This window comes from Martes martes (assembly GCF_963455335.1).
Source record: "Martes martes genome assembly, chromosome: 16".
Taxonomy (NCBI): domain Eukaryota; kingdom Metazoa; phylum Chordata; class Mammalia; order Carnivora; family Mustelidae; genus Martes; species Martes martes.
The window spans coordinates 16980788-17008314 of record NC_137904.1 but is presented as its reverse complement, the minus strand read 5'-3'; the positions used below and the strand labels follow the sequence as shown (position 1 = coordinate 17008314).

The 27527-nt window shown below is 52.5% G+C and overlaps 1 protein-coding gene across 2 annotated transcripts in view; it reads right to left on the bottom strand.

The window, feature by feature from the left end:
- Nucleotides 1–1625: 1625 nt before the first annotated feature.
- Nucleotides 1626–27527, bottom strand: part of ATP2A3 (ATPase sarcoplasmic/endoplasmic reticulum Ca2+ transporting 3) — a 33831-nt gene continuing 7929 nt past the window's right edge. The window contains exons 2-21 of one of the 2 annotated variants that reach the window (XM_080825424.1): nucleotides 25575–25592; nucleotides 25225–25307; nucleotides 23680–23784; nucleotides 23368–23506; nucleotides 23005–23085; nucleotides 22815–22900; nucleotides 20854–21318; nucleotides 19139–19227; nucleotides 18866–18968; nucleotides 17456–17587; nucleotides 16943–17068; nucleotides 15548–15766; nucleotides 15096–15431; nucleotides 13159–13379; nucleotides 12032–12234; nucleotides 11371–11456; nucleotides 7153–7286; nucleotides 6564–6681; nucleotides 5959–6076; nucleotides 1626–2966 (exon numbers count right to left, since the gene is read on the bottom strand). In XM_080825424.1, the coding sequence (XP_080681550.1) occupies nucleotides 2947–2966; nucleotides 5959–6076; nucleotides 6564–6681; nucleotides 7153–7286; nucleotides 11371–11456; nucleotides 12032–12234; nucleotides 13159–13379; nucleotides 15096–15431; nucleotides 15548–15766; nucleotides 16943–17068; nucleotides 17456–17587; nucleotides 18866–18968; nucleotides 19139–19227; nucleotides 20854–21318; nucleotides 22815–22900; nucleotides 23005–23085; nucleotides 23368–23506; nucleotides 23680–23784; nucleotides 25225–25307; nucleotides 25575–25592 (2882 nt within the window). In that variant the 3' untranslated portion in view covers nucleotides 1626–2946. The remainder of the gene's footprint in view (nucleotides 2967–5958; nucleotides 6077–6563; nucleotides 6682–7152; nucleotides 7287–11370; nucleotides 11457–12031; nucleotides 12235–13158; nucleotides 13380–15095; nucleotides 15432–15547; nucleotides 15767–16942; nucleotides 17069–17455; nucleotides 17588–18865; nucleotides 18969–19138; nucleotides 19228–20853; nucleotides 21319–22814; nucleotides 22901–23004; nucleotides 23086–23367; nucleotides 23507–23679; nucleotides 23785–25224; nucleotides 25308–25574; nucleotides 25593–27527) is intronic. The other variant, XM_080825425.1, reaches the window with a different exon arrangement.

Sequence of the window (27527 nt, the reverse complement as noted above, 5' to 3'; positions counted from 1 at the left end):
CTGCCAGGATTCAGTTCTTTGTGTGGGGATTAGGTCTTCATTTCCCAATTTTGCCCTTCCATTCCTCCCAGTGAGGCCCCAACAGAGTCTCTCCTACCCCTCTGTGGGGTACAGTGTGGGAGGCATGGGGAATACAACATGGGCCAATGGAGGGGGCAGGGTGAGGCCTTGGGCATTTTGGCAGCTGCCCTCCCTGAGCCAGTGAGAAGTGTGCCAGGGCTTGCCCTGGAATTCCCTCTTGGGTGAGTGGCTGTGAGGTAGGAAACCTCTGTTTACCTTGGCTGCTCATTCTTGACCTGTCAGGCTCCATGCTGTGGGCTGGTAGGGCTGCACTTGTGCAGGCTGGTCATGAGCTCCAGCAGCTGATGGGAGTAGCAAAGCTGGCCTGTCTCCTAGCCAACCCTCCAAGCCCATCTTAGCTCCATGCTCTGTCTGTCTGCCATGATGGAGCCAGCTCGACAGTCAGGCTTTCAGAGAGCTTTGGGGTCTTCATCTGTAGATGGGGCCCTAACCCCGGCCTGGCTCATCTCAAGGAGTCAGTTGGGTACCCAGGGAGATGAGGTGTATGGAATGGTTTTGGGATCTGAGAGGCCTAACAGATGGACTGTGCAGAAGGAAGAAGCCTTCTGCCCATCCTTGGCTCCCACTGTGAACTATGCACCAAACGTTGCTCTTCCCCAAAATAAAACCCAGGAGCTCCTGAGGGTGGGTTTTGTTTCTTCCAGTCATAGCACCTATGCAGCTGCACAGAACCCCATGCCCAGAAAGGCCCCGCATTTCGTTTTCATACTCTGCTGTCACTGCTAGGAAACTCTTAATTACTAAACAAGGGATCCACATTTTCATTTTGTACTGAGCCCCACAAATCACATAGTCAGTCCTGCCTCTGGCTTTGTGGGCAGGGCCTGATTTCCCTTTGCAGGGCAGCTGGGCGGAGGATTAGATACAGAAACTTCATGAGTGAATCTACCCTCCAGAGGAAGGAGAGGAAGTAGACAGGGACACACAGCTATTCCTGCCACAGAGCCCCTGCTCCTAGAGAGTAGGGCCGCCTGGGTGAGTCAGGAATTAACACCAAGCAACCTCTCCAAGGTCCCTGGACAATGTGAGTTGAGGGAAGCCTTGGGGAGGTGTTCTTGAGTTGGGCCTAGAAGGGCAAGAAGTCGATGGCAACCTGGGGTTCAAAGAGGGCAAGTACACAGAGAGAGAAACCTCAGGGAGAGATGTAGGACCCAGGAAATGGTCAGAGCTGGAGGCCCCTGATACTTTGGCTCTAGGCCTAGCCCTGCCCCAGGCCATATCATGAACCCCTCACAGCCTGTTTCCCCAGTGACGACACTTGAATCTTAACATGTGCAAAGGGCTTTGAACACATACACAAACTATCAAGTGCTGTCTCTGTGAGCAGAGTCGTGCATCTGCCCTTTGAGTGTGGGTCAGGAAATCAGTGCATCTCCTGGGTCTTGTCTCAGAAGAAGACAGCAATCCCTGGGTGGCAATGTGGGAACCCCAGACCTTGGCTCCAGTTTCCTGATATGAGTGGGTGTAGGTTGTGGGAACCCAGGTGGACACACAGGTGGATGGTGGAACCACTCTCTAGGAAAACAGAAGGTGACAGTCCTCTGTTGCCCCAGGCACTCAACCTTTATTTCTCTACTGGCTGCATGTCAGCAGATGGGTATAGAGCCCTGCCATCCTCCCCCACTTCAAAGACTGCCTTCCCTCCAGCAGGAAAGAAACAGAGAATCTCTGTGGGCTGGTTCCCAGGGGAGCCTTGCCCAACCCTGCATCTCTTACGGCCTCTCTGGAGACTTTGAGGGCAGAGGGGAGGGAGGAGTCCATTTGCCTAAATTTTGGCAAAGGGGCAAAAGCTGAGTTAAGAGAACATTTGGGTCTATCAAACACTTTTCCCATCATTTGACATGATCTGACAGGCATTCCTCCACCAAGGAGGGAGGGAAAGGAAGTGCCCTTGGGTAACTAGCCATTCTTATTGACATCCTTTCAGCACATGGGGATGTAGGGTTGGGGGCAAAGAGTGAGGCCAAGAGTCTAGGGCACTCAGAACCACCCAGCCATGCAGACTGTGGGATGGTGCACACAGGGCTGGGCTGAAAGGGCACAGTGATTAGGTACCCAAGGATGTCTGGGTTCTTAGGCACCAGGGACATGAAGGGCAAATCTGTCCTCTGCTTGGAAGACTGGGCAGCACCGAGAGAGACTTGGCATGTCTCTCAATTGCTTAGGACAGGAACTCTGAGTCTGGGAGTGCCCAGAGCAAGGCAGGCAAGCCAGCTGTCTCCTGGGAAGGGGATCCTTGCCCAGCCCCCTTCCTCTACTACCATGTCCCTCTCTCTGACCCTTTAATCCCCTGTACATATAAACAGTAAGAGGCTCAAGCCCTCATGAGCCCTCTGTTTGTGGAAACAGAGTGGAGGGGGGTTGTCTGCCCTTGCTGTACACAGCTGGGCCCAGATGTTTCCCCCACTTCACTCCCTTACTGACCAGGCTCCAGACCAGTCACTAAGCAAGAGTTCAGAGTTGGCAAGAACTCTGGGAGTCTTTCATCAGTGTAGAGGCACCAGTCACCAAGTAAATGCCCAGCCTCCAAGCAAGAGGGTGCCTGCTCCAGAGTGTGCTCATGGATTTGGGGATAGAGGGCTCTGCATGTCTGGATTGACTGCCAGCTCTGGCTTCTGGGCAGATCCCCCCCAACCCCCCACCCAGGCTGTAGCTCCTGGGCTAGAGCTTCATAGGTGAACTTCCCAGGAGAGTCCCAAAGACATGAATTACAGAGCCCCCCGTTGTGTATGGAAGCAGGGACAGAGACTCTTGGCAGGGCCCGATGAACAAGCGATGAGCGTGATGGCAGTGTGGAGAGCAGAGGGGAAGGCCTGGGCATCATCAGTCTGAGGTACACACCGGAGACTCCACTGTTCCCAGAATTCACTTCTGGTCCTTTTCTTCTGGAAGAAAAACCCAAGAGTACACTGAGAGATGTATGTGTGACAGTACGTATCCACACTGGTTCCTTCTAGCTCCTTCCATCCTCCATTTCTCCTGGGACAGCTGCATTCTCCCATAGCATTCATCAGGGGATCCCCAGTTCCACTGTGTCTCCTGATGTGCCCCACATATCCAGATGCTGCCCAGACATTTCTCTGGAGTCCACTGGGCCTCTTCCATTCCACATGTTCTATCAACAACCCCAGCCCAGCCCAGGGCATATTTTCCTCTTGATTTTTAGTTTGGGAAGTAACTACCCAGTAGGATGAGATCCAGAATCTGGTGATATCAATTCTTCACTCATCTCATACACTCAGGCCTGCTGATTCTACCTACACCTCTTGAGTTCATCTCCTTCTCCTGCTGCCCCCAGGCTTCAAGTCCTCTCAGCCCTGCCCTTAGCCCCCTCTTACCTCACCGTCACACTCCCTGGCTTCACACTACAAATCCAAGCAGTCATTCCCTTTGGTGGTTCTCTATTGCCTTCAGAATAAAGTGCAAGCCCACCTCGTATCCTGGACTCTCCCAGATCTGTTCCCACTTAGTTTCTCCAGGCCTCCTCTCCCTTCAGTCTGGCCCACTGGCTTCTGCTTGATAGCTGCTCAGCCACAACTGGGTACAGACAAGAAATGGGGCAAGGGGACCCCCACCCCTCACCTTCCCCCTGGAGCTGACTGGGAATCTGCAATTCTCCCCAGGACACATCCCTCATAAATCAGAGGGAAGCTGCAAGCATCAAGCCTCAGCAAAACTTCCCTAAAAGGCCACCAGGCTGGCTTGGGAATGCAACAGGGTCCCCTCTCTCACCCCCGCCCCATCCGGCTTTAGGAGGCCCAAGGGACTGCAGCCACACAGGGCAAAGCTGTTTGGCTTACAGCAGGCACACACCACTCCACCTCTCAGATGTGGCCACAGATGCCCAGCCTGAGTCTTCCCTGTGGGCCCCACAGCCACTCCCTAGAGCAGAGCACCACCCTTTCAAGCCAAGCCTCACCAGGACCATAGTCAACATCTCAGGTTCATGGTGGAGGTGGAGGTGTTGTCCAGAACCAGCTCGCTCTAGGCTGGACTCAGTGTCTCCCCTCAGATTCAGCTCAACACAACCCATCAGCCTCCCTGCCTTGCCCCTCCCATGTGTCCTCATGTTATCCCAGTCCCTTCCATGCTTCTACCCTTCTGTGGCTCTCACTGCCTTGAAGATAATGTCCAGAGTCCTTAACCTGGCATTCAAGGCCCTTTTCACACTCTAGCCTTACTTCTCTACCTTGCACTCTGAGCCCCCAGCCCCACTAGAGATGCCAAACCATGCTGCTTAGCTCTTTCTCCACCAAGTTCCATCCTCCCCTTTCAAACCTCTGCTCAGACTTGTCTCTTCTAGAAATCACCTCCAACCCTTGGCCCAGCAGGGATTGCTCCTTCCAACCTGCCCCATCCTGTTAGGGGCTCCCTTCCAGATCCTCCACCATCCAGCAGCCGGGACTGAACAGTGCCCGAGACACAGGCTCTTCCCCACTGGCTAAGAAATTTTCTAAGTTTTCTTAAGAAAATGTGCTGAGCTCCTTGGCAGTTGTGGCTGCTAGGGAAAGCTCTCAAGGAAGACAGAGAAGCTGCCTGAGCTGCCAATGAGGCTTGACTTCACAGGTGAGTTAGTGTGATCAAGGTTGGTGGGTGGATTTCCTGGTAGACTACCTCTGTGCTTCAGCCAGAAATGTGGAGGCCCTGGGCTCCCGAGGACAGAGTTTTAGGTGATCAACCTATTTCACCTTCTTCAGCTTCCTAGGAGTATCCACAGTGAGTGGGTCAGAAAGAACCATACAGGGGGCAAAATGCCTTGCCTTGCTTCCTGCTTCTTCACCCATGTGCTCTAACAAGATCTTGCATTGGCTGAGTACCTACTTCTACCCTCAGGTGAGCCCCTTTGTGTATGTCTGCTATGGACAGACCTGCGGTGGGCCGGCTTCCCCAGAGAGAGGAGGCTGACTTGTTTTGGCCTCTTTAATAAGGTAAAATGTTTGCAGCACCCGGGAGCACTGGCCAGCGTGGGAGATAGGAGCCGATTGATTGCCCTGGCCCCTATGGAATGACAAGCACGTGATCTATTTATAGATCCTCCAACTCAGGCTCCCTCCCGAAGCTGGGACACATTGCTGCCAGATGGCCCTCAAGGACCCAGCTGCTCCAGGGCAGGCCTTGGTCATTGCTGGGCCTAATCCAGACCCTCTGCAGCAGCCTGGCCTGTGGGCTACTACCTTGGCTCACACTCCCAGGAGCAGGGAGGTTTTTTTGCCCCTGCTTCTCACTCCAAGCAGCTCTGACAGTGAGAAGATCCTGGCTCCCTCACCCTCGGTAGGTTCAGAATCACCCACTCTCTGAGGCTCCTCTGCCAGCAGGGGTCGCCATCCTCCCCCCCGACGCTTGCCCCCAGCCCTGACTCTGCCATTTTCCCTCCAGTACCGGATTAAGGCAGACCCAAAGCTATGAGCTCAGAAACAGAGAACCCCCTCTTCTACCCTCCTATGAGGTGACACCAAAGAGGCCAATCTGGTGTGGTCTGGGGTCCCAGAGGTGGTCAGTAGTTGCCCACTCCATGCCTGGTAGACTGTCCTGAGAATGCCTGCCTGAAGACAGGCTGGGTTCAGAGGAGCTAGAGGCCAAGGCCCAAAGGAGGGTACAGGGGGCCTGGCCATGCAGGGTTGGTGGCGAGTGAGGAGAAGGAGGGAGCAGGACTCTGAGCAGTGCTCTTGGCCCCTATAGCATAAGACCCTGCTGATACCACAGGCCCAAGCCACCAGAGCAGAGCTCCTCCTTGTCCTCCACTTGCTGATCCAAGAATACTTCTTTTCCTGGACAGACAGGGAGGCTGCAGCCTGGGAGCGGAGGCAGGCAGGGAGAGGGGCAGGGAAGCAGGCTGGAGGCAAGCAGGGTGGGGAGGGTCTGGAGCTTCCCACTCACCATCCATGTGGTTCCGGGACAGGTACTTGAGGGCTTCATCAAGCAGGATGACAGGCAGAGATATCTGGAGCACCACCACCCACTGGCGCCCGCTCAGTGGGGTCACCTGGAAAATAAGCTGCGGCAGGGGGAGGTGTGGTTAAAGGTATGCCCCCACAATCTATCTGCTTCATACACTTGGGCTACAATGGATTCCTCATGAGCAAGTTCAAGACGCTTCTTGAGGTCCCACCTCCAGGTCTTTGTCTACCCTGCTTCCTCTACCAGAAGTGCCTGCCCTCCCCTGCCCTCACCCAATTACCAAATCTTCCTGGTCCTGTCTGATAAGTGGGTGGGATTCTGCACTGGGGAGGAACATAGTCTCTTCCCACCCTGGCCTCGGGAGAGTCCCCATAGCAAGAGGTCTTATCCCTGCCTCTTCAGTTCCCCAAATCTGAGGGTCCCCAAGGCACAAGCTGTCTGTACCAAGCACCTTAAGATCTCTCCACTCCCAGTCCTCCATGCAAAAGGGCCCAGAGAGGCCCAGTGACCAACCCAGGGCCAGGCTGTTGCAGGAGGGTTTGGACCCTGTCACAGAAGAGGATTGGGGCAGGGCGGAAACTTACGGGCAGGGGTGGCACCAGTAGGATGAGGAAGTGCAGGGCCATGGACATGGCCACAGCGGCCAGCAGCCAAGGGTTCAGCCAGGGTGGCATCCGCAGCAGCGACTGGTTCTCTGAGACACTGCCAAGGGCACAGGGTACTCACTGCAGGCCCAGATGTGAGCATGCCCTGCTGTGGGCAGCCATTCACCCATGTGGAGGGGTGGGGGTGGCCTGGGCTTCAGCATTTCCCTAATTGGGCCTATAGGCTGGAGCACTTCTGGGAGGCCAGTGTAGCCAGAAGGGGTGGGTCACAGTTATTTGCTCAGCCCCCAGTGGCCTGTCCCAGGGCTTGGATGCCCTTTCTCTGTCCCTCAGACCCAATCTTGGCCCCTCTATTTATTCAGGCCCCGATCATGGCCCTTTTTGTTCCCTAGATCTCAATTCTGGCCCCACTTACTCTCAAAAGCCACTCTGGGACCCTCTGACACTTAGGCCCTAATCCCGACCCCCCTGATCCTCAGACCTGGGCCCTGGCTGACCCTTAGCCCCCCAACTTAGGCCTCACTCCCCGTCTCTCAGCCCCAGCTCCAGGCCCCTCTGCCTAGCCCACCTGTTGAGGGCGTTGCACATTTCAATGGTCACCAGCACAGACAAGGCCATGGTTGTGGGAAAGCGTGACTCGAAGACCTCGCAGTCAATGTCAGCAAAGAGCAGGTTGTCCTTGGAGCACTTCAGGAAGTTCCTCTGAGGGCATCAAGGTGGGGTGGGGTGGGGTTAGAGAAAACAGTGATCGGGGAGGGGCCAGTGTATAGGAAGAGGGAAGCCTGGTTCCATCTTCAACCCCCATCTGAGAACATAATACAACCACTGGGCAAAGTGCTGCCGTGCGGTGGGTCCAAGGAGGGGCACTGATCAAGGATGGGGCCCAAGGAGGGGCTACATGGTACTGGAGAAAAAGGCAGGCCATTGTGGGGCAGAGGTATGGAGGGACAGAGGGAGAGCAACTAGCATCAGGATGGGGAGGACAGAAGAGGGCCCCAGGATGAGAGGGAGGAGTATATGGGGGCTCTACCCTGAGGGTGCCTGGAATATCAGAGGTGCAGGAGTAGGGGTGGTGATTTACTGGGACCATGGAATAAGTAAATGTACATGAAAGCCAATCAGCCACATTGCTTGAATAGAATTCACCTTTGGTGGGTAGAAAAGGCTGCATGTACCCTAATCACTGCTATTAAATAAGATTCCGTTCATATCTCCTTCCATTTCTGCCACTGAAATTGAGCTCTACCAGACTCGCCTTTTGCTTACAATGTGGATTAATGAATTGCTAGGTGCAGGCTTACTACATGAGATCTTCCTCATAAGGCTTACTGCCTGAGATCTTCTTCATAATTAAGAAGAAGATCTCAGGGCTCTATAGAGGATGTGGCCACTGCCGCTGCGGTCCCAGGGGACAGTGTTCTTCCTGTTCATAGACTTCGCTTACAGATTCTGCTGTGATAAGATGCTGAGCTGAGGACATGCGTGAGAACTACTGTTTTCTTCCACAATACTGGGATGAGTGTGAATGTTTGTAACAGTTAAACAGCTTCCTTCTTCCAATAACATAAATTTGTTCTCTGGACTATCATCTGAACACAGAGATCTTTTCAGCTAAAGGTTTAAAAACTGGATCCACCCTCATAGAGAAATCTATACGATGACAGGCTGTCTGAGCTCCTGTCCAGTAAATAGATCGGTTTTCCCACACTCCATAAATATGGGTAAGGTGACTGTCAGCCAGAAGGGGCCGCTAGCACTTTCCTCTTCTCTCTCATGCAGGATGAAAATTTCTAAAAGACTATGGCTTGGTTAGATTTCTTGTTTTAACAAAGAGATGGAGATTCTTATCTCATTTAAATCAATGGGGAGAGTTTCTCCAAAATCAAGCTCCAATATTTGGAACAAGTGCATGTTTTTATTCGGCACTGATCATAGAGCAAAGAAAATGTCCTGAAATTTGATTCCACCCAGAGAATGGGAGGACCAAGGGCCAATTCTTATTATACCACTCTGGTCAGGCCCCACTTTCCCAGATCTTAATGGCCTATGCAGACATGTGCATACAAATGCAGTGTACACACCTCCCACTTGAGCCTCTGCAAGCCTAGAGCCTTATGCATGTGCAGGGCGAAAAAAAGACAAACAGGATCACATCGAGATGTTGCTATAGAGAAATGCCCTGCCCATTCAGACCTTCTGGGTTTTTGAGCATTGTGCCCCTGGTCATGAGTCATGGGAGTCATGGTGTGGCCTCTTGAATTGTTTATTAGAAGGTACTCAGGGCTGGAACTTTGGTCTCATAGGTTCATTGTGAGCCTTGTATTCTCTGGGTGACGCCACTGTTCTGCCTACTCCTTCCCCTTGCTTCCCTGGCTATTTCCTATTTACCTTATCCTACAAGGCCTTCTCTGTGTTTCATTAATATAATTAATACTTACATAACTCTTACTACGTGCCAAATGTTGGTCTAAGCACTTCACAAGAAATCACTCCATTCATCCTCCTGATAGCCTTATGAGGCTGAGGTGGGGACCATTATTACCCATTTGATAGATGAGGAAACTAACTGAGACGTTAAATAGACTGTCCAAAGTTACACAGCCAGTGTGTGGCAAAACTAGGCTCCATGCTCTGTGCTCTTAACCACTCTGCTGCCTTTTGACAGCTTCCTTCAGGAACCAAGGGCAGTTCTAGGCAGCTCTGCTGAAACTCCAACAACTGAAGCTGAAAGTTCTACCTTAGATCTAACCATTGACCACCTCCAAGTCCCATAGCCACCTGTGTATTTTTGGCTGAAGATTTTCTTTTGTTTTCTTTTTAAAGATTTTATTTATTTATTACATTTATTTATTTATTTATTTGATACAGAGAAAGCATGCACAAGATGGGGAATACTAGGCCGAAAGGAGAGGGAGAAGCAGGCTCCCCACAGAGCAGGGGGAGCCCGATGTGGGCTCGATCCCAGGACCCCAGGATCATGACCTGAGCCGAAGGCAGTCGCTTAACCAGCTGAGCCACCCAGGTCCCTGGCTGAAGCTTTTCACCTTAAAATGTGACTGCCAATTCCATGCTCTTCCCAGGTCTTTGCAGAGCCTTGGTCTGCTTGGTGACTGGCATCAAGTCGATGCTTGCTAGCCATTTCTTGGCCAGACGGATAAATGAGAAATGGAATAACCTGAAGACAGTTGGTAAGGTGGCACCAACGGGACAGGGGACTAATGAGTAGTGGGTGTGGGGTATGACCTCCAGCTGTCTGGCATGGGTGACCAAGTCAGCAGTAGAACAGAGATGGGGGTAAAGGAAAGGGATTATTTGGGGAAAGGTGATAGATTTGATTTTGGTAAATGCAATGGGCCTGTAGGACATCCCAGAGGAGATACCCAGCTGGATATATGGGACTAGGCTCAGAAGAAAGATCAGGGTGGGGGTGGGGTGTCCTGGGACATTTGAGATCTACTGATAAAGGAGGGTAATAGAGAGAGTGCTGGAAGAAGGCAGAGACAGGATGGTCAGCACACCATTGCTCTATACTTTTCTGCTCCTGTAGGAGCTAAATGAGCAGAGGGTGCCTGAGGCTGGACTGAGTTGTCTTTCTGCCAAGGGCTGGGGGACATCAGCCTTTGGGATGAGAGTGTGGGCCTATGCTCTGCACTGCTGCCAGGAAGGAGAGCCCACATGCTTGAGGGCTAGTGGGTACCAGGAAATTGTCCCTGAGCTAACTGTACCTAGATGTGAATACTGCAATAATGCCTGAAATCACAGAACCTCCCAGGGACGACAGCCAGTGACATGGCAAAGGGTCAGGTACCCGCTTTGAGCTCTTCTATCTACAAGAAGGTAACAAAGACAGGTACACTCAGAGGAAGAAGATCCTAAATCCCTGCAGCTCTCAGCTTTAAATGAAAAATTCACAACTGGCTTTGCCAGATTTGGTGCAAACATTCTTTGAGGTAAAGGAGATGCCCAGGCAGCGGTGCCCAGGTGGCGCAGTCAGTTAAGTGCCCAACTTGGTTTTGGCTCAGGTTGTGATCTCAGCATTGTGAGATCTACCCCCGCATTGGGCTCTGTACTCAGCATGGAGTCTGCTTGGATTCTTTTTCCCTTCCCCTCTTCCTCTCTGCCCCATGTTTATTCTCTCTCTCTCAAATAAATAAATAAATCTTTAAAAATAAAAAAGGAAATGCCCAGACAGAGGGACAGGCTGACAGACAGCTGCTGAGGGGTCTCCTTGCTTGCTTCTAGAGCTATGCTGAGCTAAGCTAGCTCTGTTGTGGACACCTGCTAACCAGGTGACTTTAAGAGGTCAGTGGATCCCTTTCTCGAGAAGCATGTTGTTACAGAGGTGGAGGAGGAACCTGGCAGATTCCTTCCTTCCACTCTCAGTCCCCTTTCTTTGACCCTCTGCCTGAAGTTCTACCTTTCAGGGGTTCATATTTCTGAGCCCTCAATTATTTAGAGCCCTCAATTTATCAGGGGTTCCCTGATAAAGGTAAGATACTTCTGCACAGTTACACCCCTTGCTAGCCCCCTAACCAAATGAATGGGAGAAGGAGTAACCACTTCTCTGGCTCAGGAGCTGGGTTGCTATCTCTAGTAGTTTCCGGTGGCTTCTAAGATTAGCTCCTTAGATGGTGGATGTCTATGTATGTGTATGGGGTTAGGGAGGGACAGCCATGGCCAACCATGGGGTTACAGATCCCTTTCCCCTGGAACTCCAACAACTACTTGGGCTGTGAGTTCTACCTCAGAAATAATCCCAACATGGTCCCTGGCCGTCCTTACTTACCAGTTGGTAGAAGGTGACGTGAGGTCCCTCGGCATCATAAAGGAACCACCAGGTGGCGGCAGCCACTGTGGCCAGGCCCACGTACACTGCAAGGAGGACAGGAGGAAACTGGCTATAGTGGTTAGCTGTGGTTTTCTGGCAACCATTTCCCCTTCCTAATAATCCCCTGAATTTCTGTCAGGGAACCACCTTCTCCCTCTCTGAGCCCTGTGGTTTGCAAGCACCTGACCCTAGTAACAATGGTGGGCCCTGATTGGCAATCAGCATCTGCCACACCCCTGGCTATGTTGATTAGCTAGGAGATAAGCAGGTGACCCAATGTAGGCCAAGAACGGGCCTGAGACTTTTATCGTATTACTGAGGGATAGCTCTCTCTTCTGTTGAATTTGGGGTTATAATGGAGTAAACATGAGGGCTACAGCTGCAGCAGCCATCCTTCCACTCCGAGGGGCACCTGCCTAAGCATGGAGTTGAGGCAGAGCCAAAATGGGCCAACAATACTGAGGCCTGGATCCAGCCATGCCTGAGGCATGCACTAGTCTTTCCCATTGGATGAGTCCACAATTTCTTTTGGCATAAGCCAGGCTCAGTCATACTATCTGTACTTTGCAAGCCTAAATGATAGAAACTCTCAAGAAACTCCACTGAGGGCCCCACTCACCTCCAATAGCCAGATATCGAAAAAAGAGCCAACCACTGATGAGGGCCTCACGAGGGTTTCTTGGCAGCTTCTCCATGATGTCAAGGTCTGGTGGGTTGAAGCCCAGGGCTGTGGCAGGTAGACCATCTGTCACCAGGTTCACCCAGAGCAGCTGCACAGGGATCAGGGCTTCCGGGAGGCCCAGAATTGCCGTGAGGAAGATGCTGGAACCAGAGTCATAGGCTCTAGTCCCCAGCAACTGGAGGGTCCTGCTCCTACTCACACCCCAGACTGGGAAGCTCACCTACTGTCTCCACAGGAGCCCCAACTCACTTTGCTAGTTCTGATGTGTGTGCATGGTCCTGCCACACACTCAGTCACTCCTGCTCCCAATCTCAGCTCTGGAGCCTGGACAAATCTGCTCTTTAGGTCTCTCCTCTTTAGGCCATAACTCCTTTAGGGCATGTATGCATGGGGACAACACATGCCTAAGTACATACAGAGGGTTTTGTTTTGTTTTGTTTTTCCCAGACAGGAGCAAAACTTAGCACAGGCTATACAATCACACAAACACAAGTACCTAGATGCTTATCTGGATATGCAGAGATGGCAGAATTCACATGTGTCCAGGCAAACATGTGCTCACCATTCCCCATAGGCATCTCTGACATATGAACCCAAGAATGTACAAATTATATACTGGCACAAATCCTCTGTGCTTATACGTATGCCCAAAGATTCACAAGAGCACACATGCACATGTGTACACACACTTTTCACTTGGGTACAAACACATCACGCTCACACTCAGCTGTGTGCACACATTCATGTACACATGTAAACACATTACCGCCCTGAAGAACAGCTAGTTCTCACATCTTGCCAACTCTGAATGTAGGAGTTACGGCTAGAGAGATGATAGGGAACTTTTTAGGCACCTCCTTGGGGGCTGGAGTACGTACACCAAGGCCTGGCGGAATGATGAGGAGCTCCTGCCCCTGCCCTCCTTGAGGTGAGATCCTAGAAGGCCCCAGCCAGAGCAGGATATGTGTCTCTCCATCCCTATAGCCCCAACCCAGGATCAGGCATTTCCCTTGGTGACCTAGAGCTGGTCCAGAGGGCTGGGAAGAGGAAATACAGGGCCTCACCAGACAACCTCGCCTACATTGGAGGAGATGAGGTAGCGGATGAATTGCTTCATGTTGTTGTAGATGGCCCGGCCCTCCTCCACTGCAGCCACGATGGAGGCAAAGTTGTCATCTGATAGCACCATCTCGGCTGCCGACTTGGCCACAGCTGTGCCAGAGCCCATGGCAATACCAATCTCTGCTTTCTTCAGAGCTGGGGCATCATTCACCCCATCTCCAGTCTAGGGGCCAAGTTAGGTAGGATCATGCCTAAGGAACTTCACTCTCCTTCCTTGACTCCCCTCAACTAAGCCTATCCCCAAACCCAGGAGATGTCCCCAAGGAAACAGACAGCTGAATAGAAAAATGGTGAGGTTGAAAATGAACTTAGAGATTGGGCTGGGGATGAGGCTTAAGGGAAGGCAAGGGTTGCAGACCAGCACAATTTTGAAGAGGAGATCAGTTTGAATGTTCTCATCTTCCTGGTGAGGTGGACTTGGGAAGGAAGGTGGGTCTCTGATGATGGTGGAGATGAAATTCAGGTTGGATGTGGTATAGAAGATGAAATTCAGGTTAAGGACAAAATTAAGGTTAAGTCAAGGATGAGGCCTAGGCTGTGGCTCATGTAAAGAACCAGGTAGGCATGATAGCTAAGGTAAAGTTTGGAGCCAAGGTGAAGGTCAAGATCAACACTGGACTCAGGCTCAAAACTAAAAATTAGACTAAGGTAAAGGTCAAGTCAAAATCGGATGCCAAATCAAGGTTATGGTCCACATCAGGAGTGATGTCACAGTCAAGGTTGGAGATGCAGTCAAGGTTAAGATTAGAGGCCATATAAAGTTGAAGTCTACATAAAATACTGGGTTAGGGGTCAAGATCAATGTCAAGGATCAGGTCAGGGTGCAGGTCAAGACTGCAGCCCATAATAGGGTTGAGCTCAAAGTAAAAATCAGATTAAGATGGTCAAGTTCAAGGTCAGGAACCAAGTCAACATGAAGGTCAAAAATAAAGTCAAGAACCAGGCTACAACTGTAGTCAAGTGTCAAGGTCAAGACTGGGTCACAGGTTAACATTAAAGTCAAGATGAAGGAGTGCGGGTGAAGGTCAACAGAGGCCAGGTCAGGAGTGAGACTGGGGTCAAGAATCAGATCAGTGTTGCAAATAGGTCTATAATCAAGAATGAGATAAAAACTGGGCCCAAACAAAAGGTCCATCCAAAGGTGAATGGATAAATTGTGGTTATATTTACATTATGGAATGCTACTAATGATAAAAAAGCAGTCATCTACTGATACCCAAAAAACACGGATAAATTTCAGAAGAAAAAAGCCAGACATAAGAGTGCATACTATATGATTCCATTCATATGAAAATCTAGGGCAGGCAATTTATGGTGAAAAAATGGCCTGTTGTGAGAGGGGAGCCTGATGGGGAAGGTACATGAGGGAACTTCTTGTGTCCGTAGTAATGTTCCTCATCTTGATAAGGGTTTGGATGACATGATGACTTATCAAAACACATCAAATGAATGATATGCTCAAGATTGTGCATTTTATTGCATGTAAGTTTTGCCTCAAAAAGGGAAAAAAACAGAACCACAAAAAAATGCTGCTCTCTAGAGCATGCATTCTAAATTATGTGAGGGTGAAGTGTATTGACATCTGCAACCTACTTTGAAATTTATTTAAGAAAAGATGGATTAAGGTTGGATAGATGGATAGGTATTTGCAAAGCAAATAGAATGTTACTTGTAGAATCTAGATCATAGATATTACAGGTATTTGCTATAAAACTATTTTCATTTCTTTCTGTGTTTGAGATTTTTTTGTCATAAAATGTTTGAAAAAATAAGAATGAATCAGAGGCAGAGGTTGTATGGGTTGCTCTTGCTAAGCTCCATGGCCAGTGTTCCCTCCACACCTCCCCACCTCCACTAGGCCCCCATCTTGTGGCCTCACCATGGCAGTGATCTCGTTAAAGGACTGTAGGTTCTCTATGATCCGGGACTTGTGCACGGGTTCTACACGGGCAAAACAGCATGCTGTGCGGCAGGCATGGCGCTGCTGCTCAGGGCTGAGGTCATCAAACTCGCGACCTGTGTAGGCCTTCCCTACCACGTCCTCTGTGTCCCCGAAGATGCCAAGCCGGCGGCAGATGGCCACAGCTGTGCCTTTGTTGTCCCCTGTGATCATGACCACACGGATGCCAGCTTGGTGGCAGCGTGCGATGCAAGCAGCCACCTCAGGCCTTGGGGGGTCCAGCATGCCCACGCAGCCCACAAAAGTCAGGTCCGTCTGTAGGGAGGGGGCAGATGCAAGTGGGGCCGGGGCCCATGCTCAACCTCCTACCTGCCCAGCCTTTGCAGGGAGACACACAGCTCCCAGCCCAGGGGCTCTGCCCTGCCACCCACCTCGTACTGCACAAACTTGCTGCAGTCGTCCAGCTGCATATCCTCCTTCCGTGGGGGTGCATCCCGAGTGGCCAGTGCCAGGCAGCGCAATGTGTCTGAGCCTGAGCCCCAGTCCCGGATCTTGGCCAGGATTTGCTCCCTGGAGGTGGCATTCAGGGGTACCGTGTGGCTTCCCACTCGGACTGAGCTGCAGCGCTCAATCACACTCTCAGGAGCCCCCTGTATCATGGGGGAGGGGAGAGGCAACTCTGTCAGTCAGGACCCCTTCCTTCCCCTCTTGCCCAACTGAGGAAGTTGAGTCCCAGGAATGGGAAAAGGCCATCCAAGAGGACACAAAGTGAGATAAGGACCAGATTCCATTCTTTGAAAGTTCAGAGTGAGAACCAAGGGGACCTCACTGTGAGGAAACCCAAAAGGAATGGGGGTTGTGGCTGACCATTGGATGGCACCCTCCCCCTACCAACTCAAGGCTGAGAAGGTCTGCTGCAGCATTTGGGGAGGTGGGGATAGAACTGGCAGCCCTCCTACAGGCACTGCCACCCTGCCAATCCAGTACTGCTGGTATCCCAATTCTGTAGGGGTCTCAGCAACGGGAGGCAGGCTGAGCCCTGCCTGGGGACCAGAAATAGAGCCATGCTGAAGGTGTGGCTCTGGGAAGGTATTCTTGGGGGTGACAGGTTCCTCAGCAGCCTTGGAGTCTCACCTTGGGGTTGCTCCTATTCTCACCTTGGGAATAGCTTCTGAATCCTCCATCAATGCCTCCTCCTTCTCCTCCAAAGGGCACCCCAAATGCTAAGTTTTCAAAGTGGCCTGAGATCCCAATACAGAAGCCTTTTCATTTCAAAAGGGGTTAAAACCTCCATTTCAGTGTGAAGTTAGGGCTGTCATTCCTACTTCAGGTTGAAAAGCAGTGAGAGGCCCTGTGATGGGCAGAAGTCTAGATGAGAAACTTCCCTCCCTAGGACTCAGTTTCCAGAACATGTAGCACCAAAGATGGGCACCAACTACCGCAATACCCCTATCAGAGGTGAAAGGCTTCTGAGACCTTCCAGCTTAACCTTGCCATTCAGATGGGGAGACTGAGGCCCATGGAGGAGCATAGGAGATCCCAAAGTCATGTGACAAGGCAATGCGTCTCAGTCTAGAGCTGGGACCATGGTGAGCAGCAGGCATTGGTGCCTGGATCGGGCTTTATCTCCACCAAGACTGGATCCTGTTCCCAGTTCCCCATGGGGGGCTGACCACCCTCGTTCCAGATTCATTGCTTTGACAATGGGCCTCACACCTCCCTCTGTCCCCCATAATTGTAGTCACTAGCTCTTCAGAGGATTGAAGATCAGATCTCCCAGGGACTCCTCATGCACAGAAGCCCCAGGCCAGTTAGGCAGGTCCCACCTTCACAAACATCTTGCTGCCCTGGGCCGCCAGGCCAGGGCTAGTAGGTATGCAGTATACGGACATGGACTTCCTGTCTCGGGAGAACTCCAAAGTAAACTCCTTCCGCATCAGCTGCTTGATGACCTATAGGGGTCAGAAGGGTCAGGATGTGAGGGGCAGAGCCAGGAGCCCTAACTGCTTTCTTTCCAGCTGCCTGGAAAAGAGCCTCTTGCTCCCTGTGGGATGGTGTCTATCCCTCCTCTCATCCTGGCATTTGAGCCCCCATCTCCCTCTTCAGCCCAAGAAATGCCACAAGGTTGTCACTTCCTGACCATGCTGTGCACTTCCCAACTCTGGGTCTTTGCCCACACTCAGTCTTTTCCTTTCTTTTCTCTCTAGCCAAGTCTTATTAGGGTCTGAGGGCCGTCCTCCTCCCAGAGACCTCCCAAGACCTTGTCCTTTTCTCTTTCTTTTCTAGATGCCCAGAAGCCCAGCTACGAGGCTTGTGGCTGGAGCCCTCACTCTGCTCACCGCATTGCAGGCGCTGGCTCGCTCCACCAGCGATAGAGCCTGTAGGTTGGTATCAAACACATTCATTTTCTCCACCAGGCAAGTCAGAGCCGTCTCCGTGGCCTCTCCCACCTTCTCATACACGCCCTTAGCCTGGTGGGGCCCAGAATACAGGGTGTGAATAGCAGGGTCTCCTCCAGTGGACCCCTAAGCCTTACCTCCCACTCACTCCCTGACCCCTGGAGCTCCCTTTACCACAGTTACCTCTAACCTCCTTTGCACCAAGCCAGTGGGGCCCTTCCCAGTCCAGCTGACATGGGGTCTGGGTAGTGTCTGACACTGAGACTTCCCTTCCCTTCTGACCACGCCACCCCCCTGCCCACCCAGGCATCAGTAAACATGGATCCTTCCTGCCATCCACCTCACTCTCCGCAGGCTCCTTCTCAGCCTCCTTCCCCAGATTCCCCACATTCCTCTTTCTAGACTCTGCTGTCCAGGCCCTGCTCCTTCTCTCCCACCTTTTCTCCCTGAGGCCTCATATACCCCCTGCTTCCCCACTTTTCATGTGCTTGACTTCCAATGCCCAGCCTTGCAGTGACATTTCCCTTGAACTCCAAGCCCACATATCTAACTGCTGCCTGTTGGACTTGGTTCCTTAGTGACCCTCAAGTCACCTCCCCTTCTCCCTATATTTGCCACTCCAGTGACTGTCCCAGCCAGGACAGCAACCAGGAGGCACCCTCTCTCTCTTTCACCTAACTAGTCACCAAGTCCCATCCTAAATCTCTAACCCAAGCTTTCTTCCCTTTCCCTGAAGCCCTAGCTAACAACTCTCTGACCTGGAGGACCACACAGGGGCTCCTGAATGCAGTCTTGCCCTGTCTGTTCCATCCTCCACACAGAAGCTCAGGTGATCTTTTGTTAATGCAGTTCTGACCATATCACTTCCCTGCTCAAAACCACTTGGTGGCTGTCTACTGCCTTCAGCTTATTATGGAATGTGACTTGGTCTGGTCAAGTCCTTTCCCCAGGCAGAAGTATCTTCATGCATGTTCCATTCCACTACTCCAGCAGCAGGTAAGGGCATTCACTGCCTGCATCACATCAGGTTATGACTTGTGGGCCTTTCCCGGGCTGTCTTCTACTTTAAACACCCTCCCTAGTCCTATTTCCCAAATCTCTTCCTCTAGACTCCCTGGCACTACAGTCCCTTACATTAGTCTTCCACAGCCCAAGAGTCCTAGGGCACAGCTTCAAAGCCAGTGTGCAAAAGGAGTGGCAGTGGGGGTATTCAGGGGTGGCAGTGTTCCTGGGGTGTGGCACTCCAAAGGGGCAGGGACTGCCAATCCTGGGAGTTTTGACACTCTGGGAGAAGGGTCTGTCCTGGGCACCTGGACAATAGTGAGGTCACAGAAGAGAGCTGGGTCCCACCTCATTGTAGTCCAGCGCTGAGTCATTGCACAGGGCACAGATTGTCGCCAGCTCCACCAGCCCATCGAACTGTCCACAGCGCACGAGCCGCTCCGCCTGCCTCCTGTGGGGCTGGGTCTTGGTACAAGGGCATTTGGCCCCATCCCTGGGAGGTGCATGGCCTCTCGACCCCACCCCAGGAAGCCTTGCCCACTCACAGCTCTCTGAGCTCTCTGGTGTAGCCCAGGTCACCGGGGAACCCTGCCCACCTGCACCCCCTTGCCCAGCACTCACACTTCACCCTCCGGGGCATAAGTGGTGCCTGAGATGGTGAACTCGTGCAAACGGCAGGAGCCCGCTTCGGCCTCAGCTACCACGAACATCTGAGGAGCACAGAGGCATGCTTCTTAGGCAAGCCCTTACCTCTCTTCCTCTTTGGGCAGCCAGTCTGAATAAAGCCTGACCCAAGGTGGGATCCTCTGGGCCCCTAAAGAAGCTGTTGGCCTTCCCTCCTGCCAAGGTCTAGAAGAGTCGGGTTCAGGCCAAGGCAGGGCCTCTGCTCTGGACCCCTGAGGGGTATATGGCAGATTCTTCAGTGTCCTGGATGGAGCCCTGACATGGGGTAGGAAGCCTGGATCCTTGCCCATTTTGTTATGTGACTCCTGGCTGAGCACCTGAGCATTAGTTTCTCCACTGGTAACAGGAGAAGAGAGTGGGATCCGAGTACAGCTGCCCCTCTTTTCCCCTTGAAAGGATGAGTTCCTGGCCTCTAAGGGTGGAAACCCACATACTGCTCTGAGACACAGACTCCTGACCAAAGGTGTTCTCAGACAGCGAGCTCTTGCCAATAGGGCCTGCTGGGTCACCCAGCCCCTACCTGTGCACCTCAGCGTCAGGGGTTTACCTCTCCCAGGGTGGCCCATTTTCTTGCCTGGAAGCCAGCTTTACCAAGGAGATAATTCTTGTTTCCTAGAAATTGCCTTGGTGTACATTTCCAAGTCAATGCCCAGCTCAGCACACGGTAGGTGTTCAACAAATGTCCCTTCTTTCATGCTCCCCTCCCTACGCCTGAGGGGAATAGGGAGTAGCCCTCCAGCCAGCATACCTCCCGAGAAGTCAAGTTTCTTCAGCCCCCTCCCAGCAAGTAAGGCCTCTACAACTTCCCTGTAGTATGTTTTTCAAACCTTTATTTCAGTAAAGGAACACTCTGTTCCAATGAAGTCCTCCTAGAGATTTTACAGGTCAGGGGACGCAGAATATAAAACTTGCTTGTGCCCCTTCCCCTGTGGCAGGGCTTCCTTCCCCTTCCCCAAGGTTTTGGGCTTCAAGGTTTTGGATATAGAGTCTGAGTTTCCCAGTGGGCAGATCATGGGAGCAGAGGTGAGAGAAGAATGACTGGGGACTCTAAGAGGGGTGGGAAACCCACAGCATTCACTACTACCCATCCACCCCTCTGCCCCATAGGCCTACTGGAGTTTCAGCCAGAATGCCTGGAACATACAGGCAACAAGCCCAGGATCTGGGATTGAAGGCCAGGAAATGAATAATTCCTTTCCCAGCCCTGCCCAGGTCACTGGAGCTGGCATATCTGGTGACTGGTGACGGGCATTGACTGTGGAGTGATGGAGGAGCGGGACAGAACTTGGTTGGGTCCAGGCCCAGCTTGGCTCAGATGCCAAGGCTGTAGTTGACCCTCTGCAGTATCCTTTATGGTTGTCTGTCCAAGCTTGCATACCCAAACTTCAGATGAAGAAACTGAGGTTCACAGACAGACAATGACCTGCCAGGGCCGTACAGTGACATCTGGGTCCTAGTGATACACATCTGGCCAGACCTTGCTGCTTGCCCCGTGAAAAAATGGATCTGTTCCCCACCTTGCGGGCAGCCCACAGGTTCTCTCCTCCATCCCCTGCCAAAAAGGAGTCGGGGGCAGCCCCAAGAAGGAGTTCAGCCTGCTGAGCATCACACAGTAACACCAGTGGGACCCCAAGCTGGCTGCAGCCACTCACCCGGCACACAGACATCTGGTTGGTGGTGAGGGTGCCTGTCTTGTCAGAGCAGATGACGGAGGTACAGCCCAGGGTCTCCACAGACGGCAGGCTCCGCACAATGGCATTCTTGCGTGCCATACGCCGTGTGCCCAGAGCCAGGCATGTAGTGATAACAGCCGGGAGGCCCTCAGGGATGGCGGCCACCGCCAGGGCCACGGCAATCTTGAAGTAGTAGACGGCGCCACGGAGCCAGGAGCCACCATGGGCCGGGTCGGCAAAGTGGCCAATGTTGATGACCCACACAGCCACACAGATCACAGAGATGGCATGGGACAGTTGCCGCCCAAACTCATCCAGCTTGTGCTGCAGTGGCGTCCGCTCTGGCTCCACTGCCACCATCTGGCTCCTGATCTTCCCCAGCTCTGTGTGCAGGCCTGTGGCCACTGCCACACCCAGGGCCTTCCCCGATGCAATGTTGGTGCCCTGGCCAACGGAGAGACAAGGAGGGCTGCTGAGCATCCCAGCAGGGGCCTGGGACCCCTTGACCTCTTCAGGCTACCATAGCATTCCTATCCCCATACTTGGCTTGTTTTTTCTCCGTGTCACTTAATGCTCCCAGGCTTATGAAGCTATCTAGTGCTAAGCCATGGCTGTCATCCCCATGACAGTGTTAGCTCCACGAAGGCAAGGACTTGGTTCAGCACTGTATCCCCAGTGCCCATCATGAGGCCTGGCACACGAAGCACTGGACCAATACAGACTATGTGACCGACTAGCACAGCACAATACCAACCTATAAAAATGTGATTTGTAAAAAGCCAACGTGGCCACATGGGAGTTCCAGGCTGACTGTGATCCTAGGTAAATGATCTGTAAATATTTACTGAAGAATCCAGAAAATCTGAGCTTAAGTCCATCCACTCCCAAGGCCCGTGTAAAATCCCTAAGTCCTGGTAAAAAGGCTAGTTAGCCTTGAGTTTCTGTGTCCTCTTCTATAAAATGGTTCAAGAAAGGAGCTGCTCAGAGGAGGCTAATGACGTGGTACCCTTCAGAAAGGTGCCCTGTGCTGAGGCTGGAGAAAAGGTAGGGACCTCTCGTAACCTCAGCTTGTCTTCTTTTGTCCTGAGCAACGAAACTTCCACTCCCTCATGCTTCCACCCACTTGCAGGCCCCTCAGCTAAGGAAAAAATCTGCAGTTAGCCAGACTGTCTTCCTTAGAAAACTGCCTAGTGACAGCTGCTGATGCTTGATCTTGCCTTGTAGAGTCCCCTCCCCACTTCAAAGCAGCTTGTCTAAGGCTTCCATACATCTAGGCAGGGGAGTCTCCTTAAGAACTCTGGGTGAATATTGCTTTCTCCATTTCTGTCTGCTTCTGGGGAGGTTTTCTAGCCTTATAACTTGGTGCCCTGGGCCACGGCCAAATGGCCTGACCCCTCCTTGTGGCTTCCGTGTTCAGCTTCAGGCTGTTTCTGGGCAGCTTGTAAGCATCAGTGCTCTCTCTAAGGCCCCAGAGGCCTATCATGCCCACCAGTGCTGAGCTGGTTTTCCCATCTGAGAAATGGACTCCACCACTTTGGCAACCCTTATCACTAGAGGAATCTCCATTGGGTGATTATAGGCTAGCTCTGTCCCTCTCCAGCTTAAAGCAGGATAAGCCTAGCAGGTAAGAGGAAAAGCTCTGGAGTCAGAATGTCTGAGTTCACATCCCAGCTCTACCATTCACTGGCTGTGTGACCTGGAAAATGCAAATAACAAGAGTACTTATTTCAAAAGCACCGTGAGGACTAAATATACGTAAAGGGCTTAGAACAGTCGCAGGCATACAACCTTGAGTAAACACAAGGTGTTACCAGTACTATAAATTTGTACATATTGTCAATAACTGATGAGGTTCATTCTTGTAGGGCTTTAACTGATTGAATGTTAAAGTTTTTATTATCAGTGTCCAGACAAAGGCCCCAGCCATCCCAGGAACTTACAGAGAATAGCATGTTCTTCTTGTCCTGGTTCACAGCTCTGGGATCTAGGATGGCATCTGTGTGCTTGGTGACCGACACGGATTCACCTGGTCATGGAATCAGAAATGGGAAGCCCTACATGAAGACACCCCCATGTCTGGACCTGCTCTGCCCTGCTCAGCCCTGCTCAGCCCTGGCCTCTGGGCCTCACCTGTCAGGATGGACTGGTCCACTCTCAGGGTGGTGGACTTGATCTCGATGAGGCGGAGGTCAGCGGGTACTTTGTCTCCCACTGCGGAGAGAGAGTGGCTGAGTGGGGCTTTGGGCACCACCCCTTGGCAGAGCCACAAGGACTGCCAGGAACCAAGGGTGAGAGGTAGGGGCCTAGGCTGTGATCCCTGAGATAGATGCTGCTCCTTCGCTCACAGTGTCCTTATCTGTCCAACAAGGTTTTGGCCAAAGAGCTTTGGAAGGATCCCACAGCTCCCTGCTCTGTGTATAGAGCCAGAAAGATGGGAGTACAGAGAGGGAAGGGCTCACCAGCATCACATAATGGAAAGACACCCCAGTGTACCTGCCACCTCTACGATGTCTCCAGGGACGATGTCCCGGGCGCGGACCCTCTGCACACCCTTGCGGTCTGAGCGGATCACCTTGCCCATCTCAGGCTCATACTCCTTCAAGGCCTCAATGGCACTCTCAGCATTGCGTTCCTATAGAACAGGAGGCAGGTAGGTGGTCTGCCCTCACTGGCCCTTGCAAGCTGACCCCTTGGAACGACACCCCTGGGGCCCGGGATGGAGCTGCAGGATTCTTAACACCAAGCGGCGATCACGTGGAACAGCCCGGACACCTGAAGGCCCAGGCCCACCTCTGTGCCTCCCACCTGCCATACGCCCACGATAGCATTGGCCACAAGGATCAGCATGATGACCAGGGGCTCCACGAAGGCTGTTGTGGTTTCTTCGCCCTCTTCAAAGCAGGCCAGGACCTATGGAGTCAGAGCTGGTGAGCTGGGGCTCTTCTGTGGCCCAGGGGCTGCTCCCTATTTCCTTTAACCCTGGGTCTGCTGCCTCCTGCCTTGGAAGAGATAGCCCTGGGGAGGCCTGGGCTGGGAGAGGGCTGCACTGAGGCCTTGGCTTATCTGTAGGTAGTGACTGCCACCATTCACGCCCCACCCAGCCAACTTTCAGGATGTGGGGCAGTTGTACAGCTGGAGGTCTCACTCTCTGCCTAGTTGTGGTTTTCCAAGTTTGATGCCAGACTGGCAACCGCAGTATCCCCTGGGAACTTGCTAAAAACGCAATTCTCGGGGTCTATCCCAGTCTTCCTATGTCAGAAACTTTGGGGTGAGGCAGTCTGTGTGTTAGCAAACCCAGATGGTCCCGCTATAGGCTCATTTTGAAGTCCATTGGCCAGAGAGGCATAACCCCAGCCAGAGCCCAGGCCTGGAGGTAGAATACCTGGTTAAAGTCCTGTTCCCAGCTCTTGGCCCAAGTGGGTACTTCTCACTCCCTTCCACAGGTCTCAGAGTGTCCATTGAACTGTGGAGGGGTGCTGACACCATTTTAGCTCAGCTGTTATAAGGCACCTGCACCGACAGGCTTTTTTCTCTGTGAGAGTCATCAGTTTCCACAAGAACAGTTGCCAGGAAGGCCAGACACAGCTGGCTGGGCCCCTGCTTCCCTGCACTCCATGTCACCAACATGAGGTCTCCTCCCCAGGCCCTGCTGGGCACAGGGCCAAGAGCAGGAACTGCATCCACTCTCAGGGTGGCCCTTTCTCTCAGCCATCAGTGACAAGTACTGTTCCACCTCCCCATGGCCCAGCAAGGTCCAGGAGGGGTTCAGGCAGTAAGAATGGGGGAAGGGCAAAAGGAGAGCAGCCACAGACAAGCTGTAAGAGGTTAAGACCCAAATTCTTCTGTGGGGCACTGGGAGCCATGGAAGGGGCTCTCCACGAGGGATAATTTGGCAATATCTGGAGACTTTAGACTGTCACAACTGGGCAGTACCACTGGCATTGGTGGGTAGAGGTCTGGAATGCTTCCGAATGCTTCTAAATATTCCTGAGCTCATAGCACAGTCTCCAGACAAAGAATTATCTGGTCCAAAATGTCAATAGTGCTGTGGTTGAGAAAGCTTGCCCTAAGACAGGGAGGGGTAGGGATCATACTTGTGCTTCTGAAAGCTCACTCTGACAGCCAGAGTGGAAGGGGACAGATGGGAGCAGTCCAGTATGTAGGGGGCAGGCTTTGAGGGCTCAGGCAAGGGAAGCTGAAGTCTGAGCAAGGAAAGGGATGGGTAGAGGCCCAGGGATGTCCATGGCTGAGAGAACAGACCTCTGGTTCAGAGTCTGGGCCCCTGAGCACTGCCCCAACCTGCCTTTCCCTTCCAGGCTTTCTGATGCTGTGGGATGGGGCCTTACTTACGAAGGAGACCAGGGCAGCCAACAGCAGGATGCGCACCAGGAGGTCCTCAAACTGTTCCAGCACCAGCTCCCACAGGGACTTCCCTGAGAATCGGAGCACCATGTAAACCTTGGGTCCCTTACCAACTGACCTACCCTCATTCAGAGCTGGGACCACCTAGGAGACCACCTGGCCCACTCCCTCCCTACCATTCAAAGAGCAAGAGCCTGAGGCCTTAGAGGCATAGGTGGGTGATATTGGTTGGTTGGGGGGGCGTGTCAGCAAATCCTCACTCTTTTGGGGAGAGGGAGGGACACAACCCGAGAGTGAATGGCTCAAGGCCTTGCAGCCCGCCCTGGCCCAAGACTCACCTTCTTCAGCTGGGAGCTCTGCAGGATCCAGGCAGCCACAGGAGCAATGAGGAGACAAGAGATAACTGAATTATGCAGTAGGACCATGGAGGAGTCTCAGTAGTCTCTCCCAGCTGTGCCTACCCGGGCCACCATAATGGTCTAGACATGCTCCCACAGCTCTCTGAGGTCACAGAATGGATGGTCTGAGCCCAGAGGCTTCCATTCTTCCACTCAATTCAGCCCACCCTGGTTAGGGAAGATCTGTTATGACCTGACAAGACCAGAGCCAGGAGGGCCCTTCTAGTCCCTCCCCCATGTACAGAGGAGTAATGGAGCAAACTGGAGGAGAGACAGGACCCCTGAGATCACAGTAAGTTGACAGCTCCCCTGTGGCGCTCTTTCTCAGATGGCTGCACAATCCTATTCAAGGCCCCACATGGCCACAGCAAGGGAGTCCCTCCCTCAAATTGAGAACATCAGTCCAGGCTACCTCTGACATACCTGCTCCTCCAGGAGCACTGAGGTAAGGTCTACAGCATGGCCAGGCCAGCCCGCTGAGCCCTGCCCTACGTGGGGGTTCCCTCCGACACGACCTCAGCAACCAGCATCCCAGGCAGTGTCTAACCTGCCATGGTTCAGTTCCTGAAGGTTGAGTCTCAACTTGCCCCCTCCCAGCCCCTCTACTTGGGGCACGCCCCATCCCATATGTCCAGTCTGCAACCCACAGAACATTCTGAGGAATGATGTTCCCAAACACCACCAGGACCTGCTGTCACTTTACAAGCTCTATTTGTATCTCTTACATTTCCTGAAGCACTTTTTATTCCAGACAGAGTGGGCTACCTGGGTACCTGAAGTCTTTGAATCTTCCTTCCCAACAGCCCAAAGGATGACAGGGCAGGTGTTCACCCTGTTTCACAGCTGCAAGAACTGAAATCCAGGGTGGAAACATGACTTGAACAAGATCACACAGCAAACAGGCAGGTCTATGGGAAGGGGCAGGAGCTGGGGCCTCAAAGGGTGGATTCCAAGGGGCCTCTCTCTCCGTAGGCTGAGCTTAGGTCCTGCTGAGGACTGTCTGGGGCACCTCCCAGACTGAGCCTACCTGAGCCCTGCTGCTGAGTACAGTTTCCAGGCCAGCAGCATTGGCAACACCTGGGAGCTTGTCAGCAATGCAGACTCTGAGCCTCTACCCTAGGCTGGCTCTCCCTTCTTCTTCCTCCTTCTTGACACAGGTCCTTATATCTGCCCACCTGTTTTTCACTCAAGTATTAGCAAAGAGTTTTCCTATGGGAGCCCTCTCCCGAGACCATCTGTGTGGAAGATCTGGGGCACCTGGCAGCTGAACCATGGAGAGTATCAAGCAGCCCACTGGACTGCAGGAACCCAGGAGGGAAACATATAACCTAAAAATACATTTTCTAGCTTTTTCTCCCTAGTCCTATTTTAGGTAACAGCTGACATTTTCCGTGGAAAATGTAATCTCCAGTGTCCTGCATTGAGATTAAAATCAAACAGACTTTTTCCTTCTGATCTATTTAGCTGAAGTGAACAGGAAAGGCAGGGGGGAGGGCCAGGCCTGGTTTTCTGGGCCAATTCTCTAGTGGAGCAGGGTCCTTTAGAGGTCATCTCTGCCATGCACCAGCCTTGGCACAGAACTGTTCCAACCTCATGACACACATCAGTCTGCTTCTGCCACGCTCTACCCAGGAGAGACTTCTAAACCCTCTACCTCTGTGAATGCCTTCAGGGTTCCTGACCAGAGGAAGAGTTTATCCACAAGATTCACCTGAATCCCTCTCTCCTTCATCCCTACCCTCTGTCAGGCATGTAGCCCCTAGACCACTGTATAAGGGCATTTTTTCTGGGCAGGATCAAGGCCTGGGGTCGGGAAGCAATGTCACAGGGCACACAGAGCAGCTCGAGTTCCCCACAAGCTGCCCTCTGTCTGTCTGTGTGATCTCTCATGTT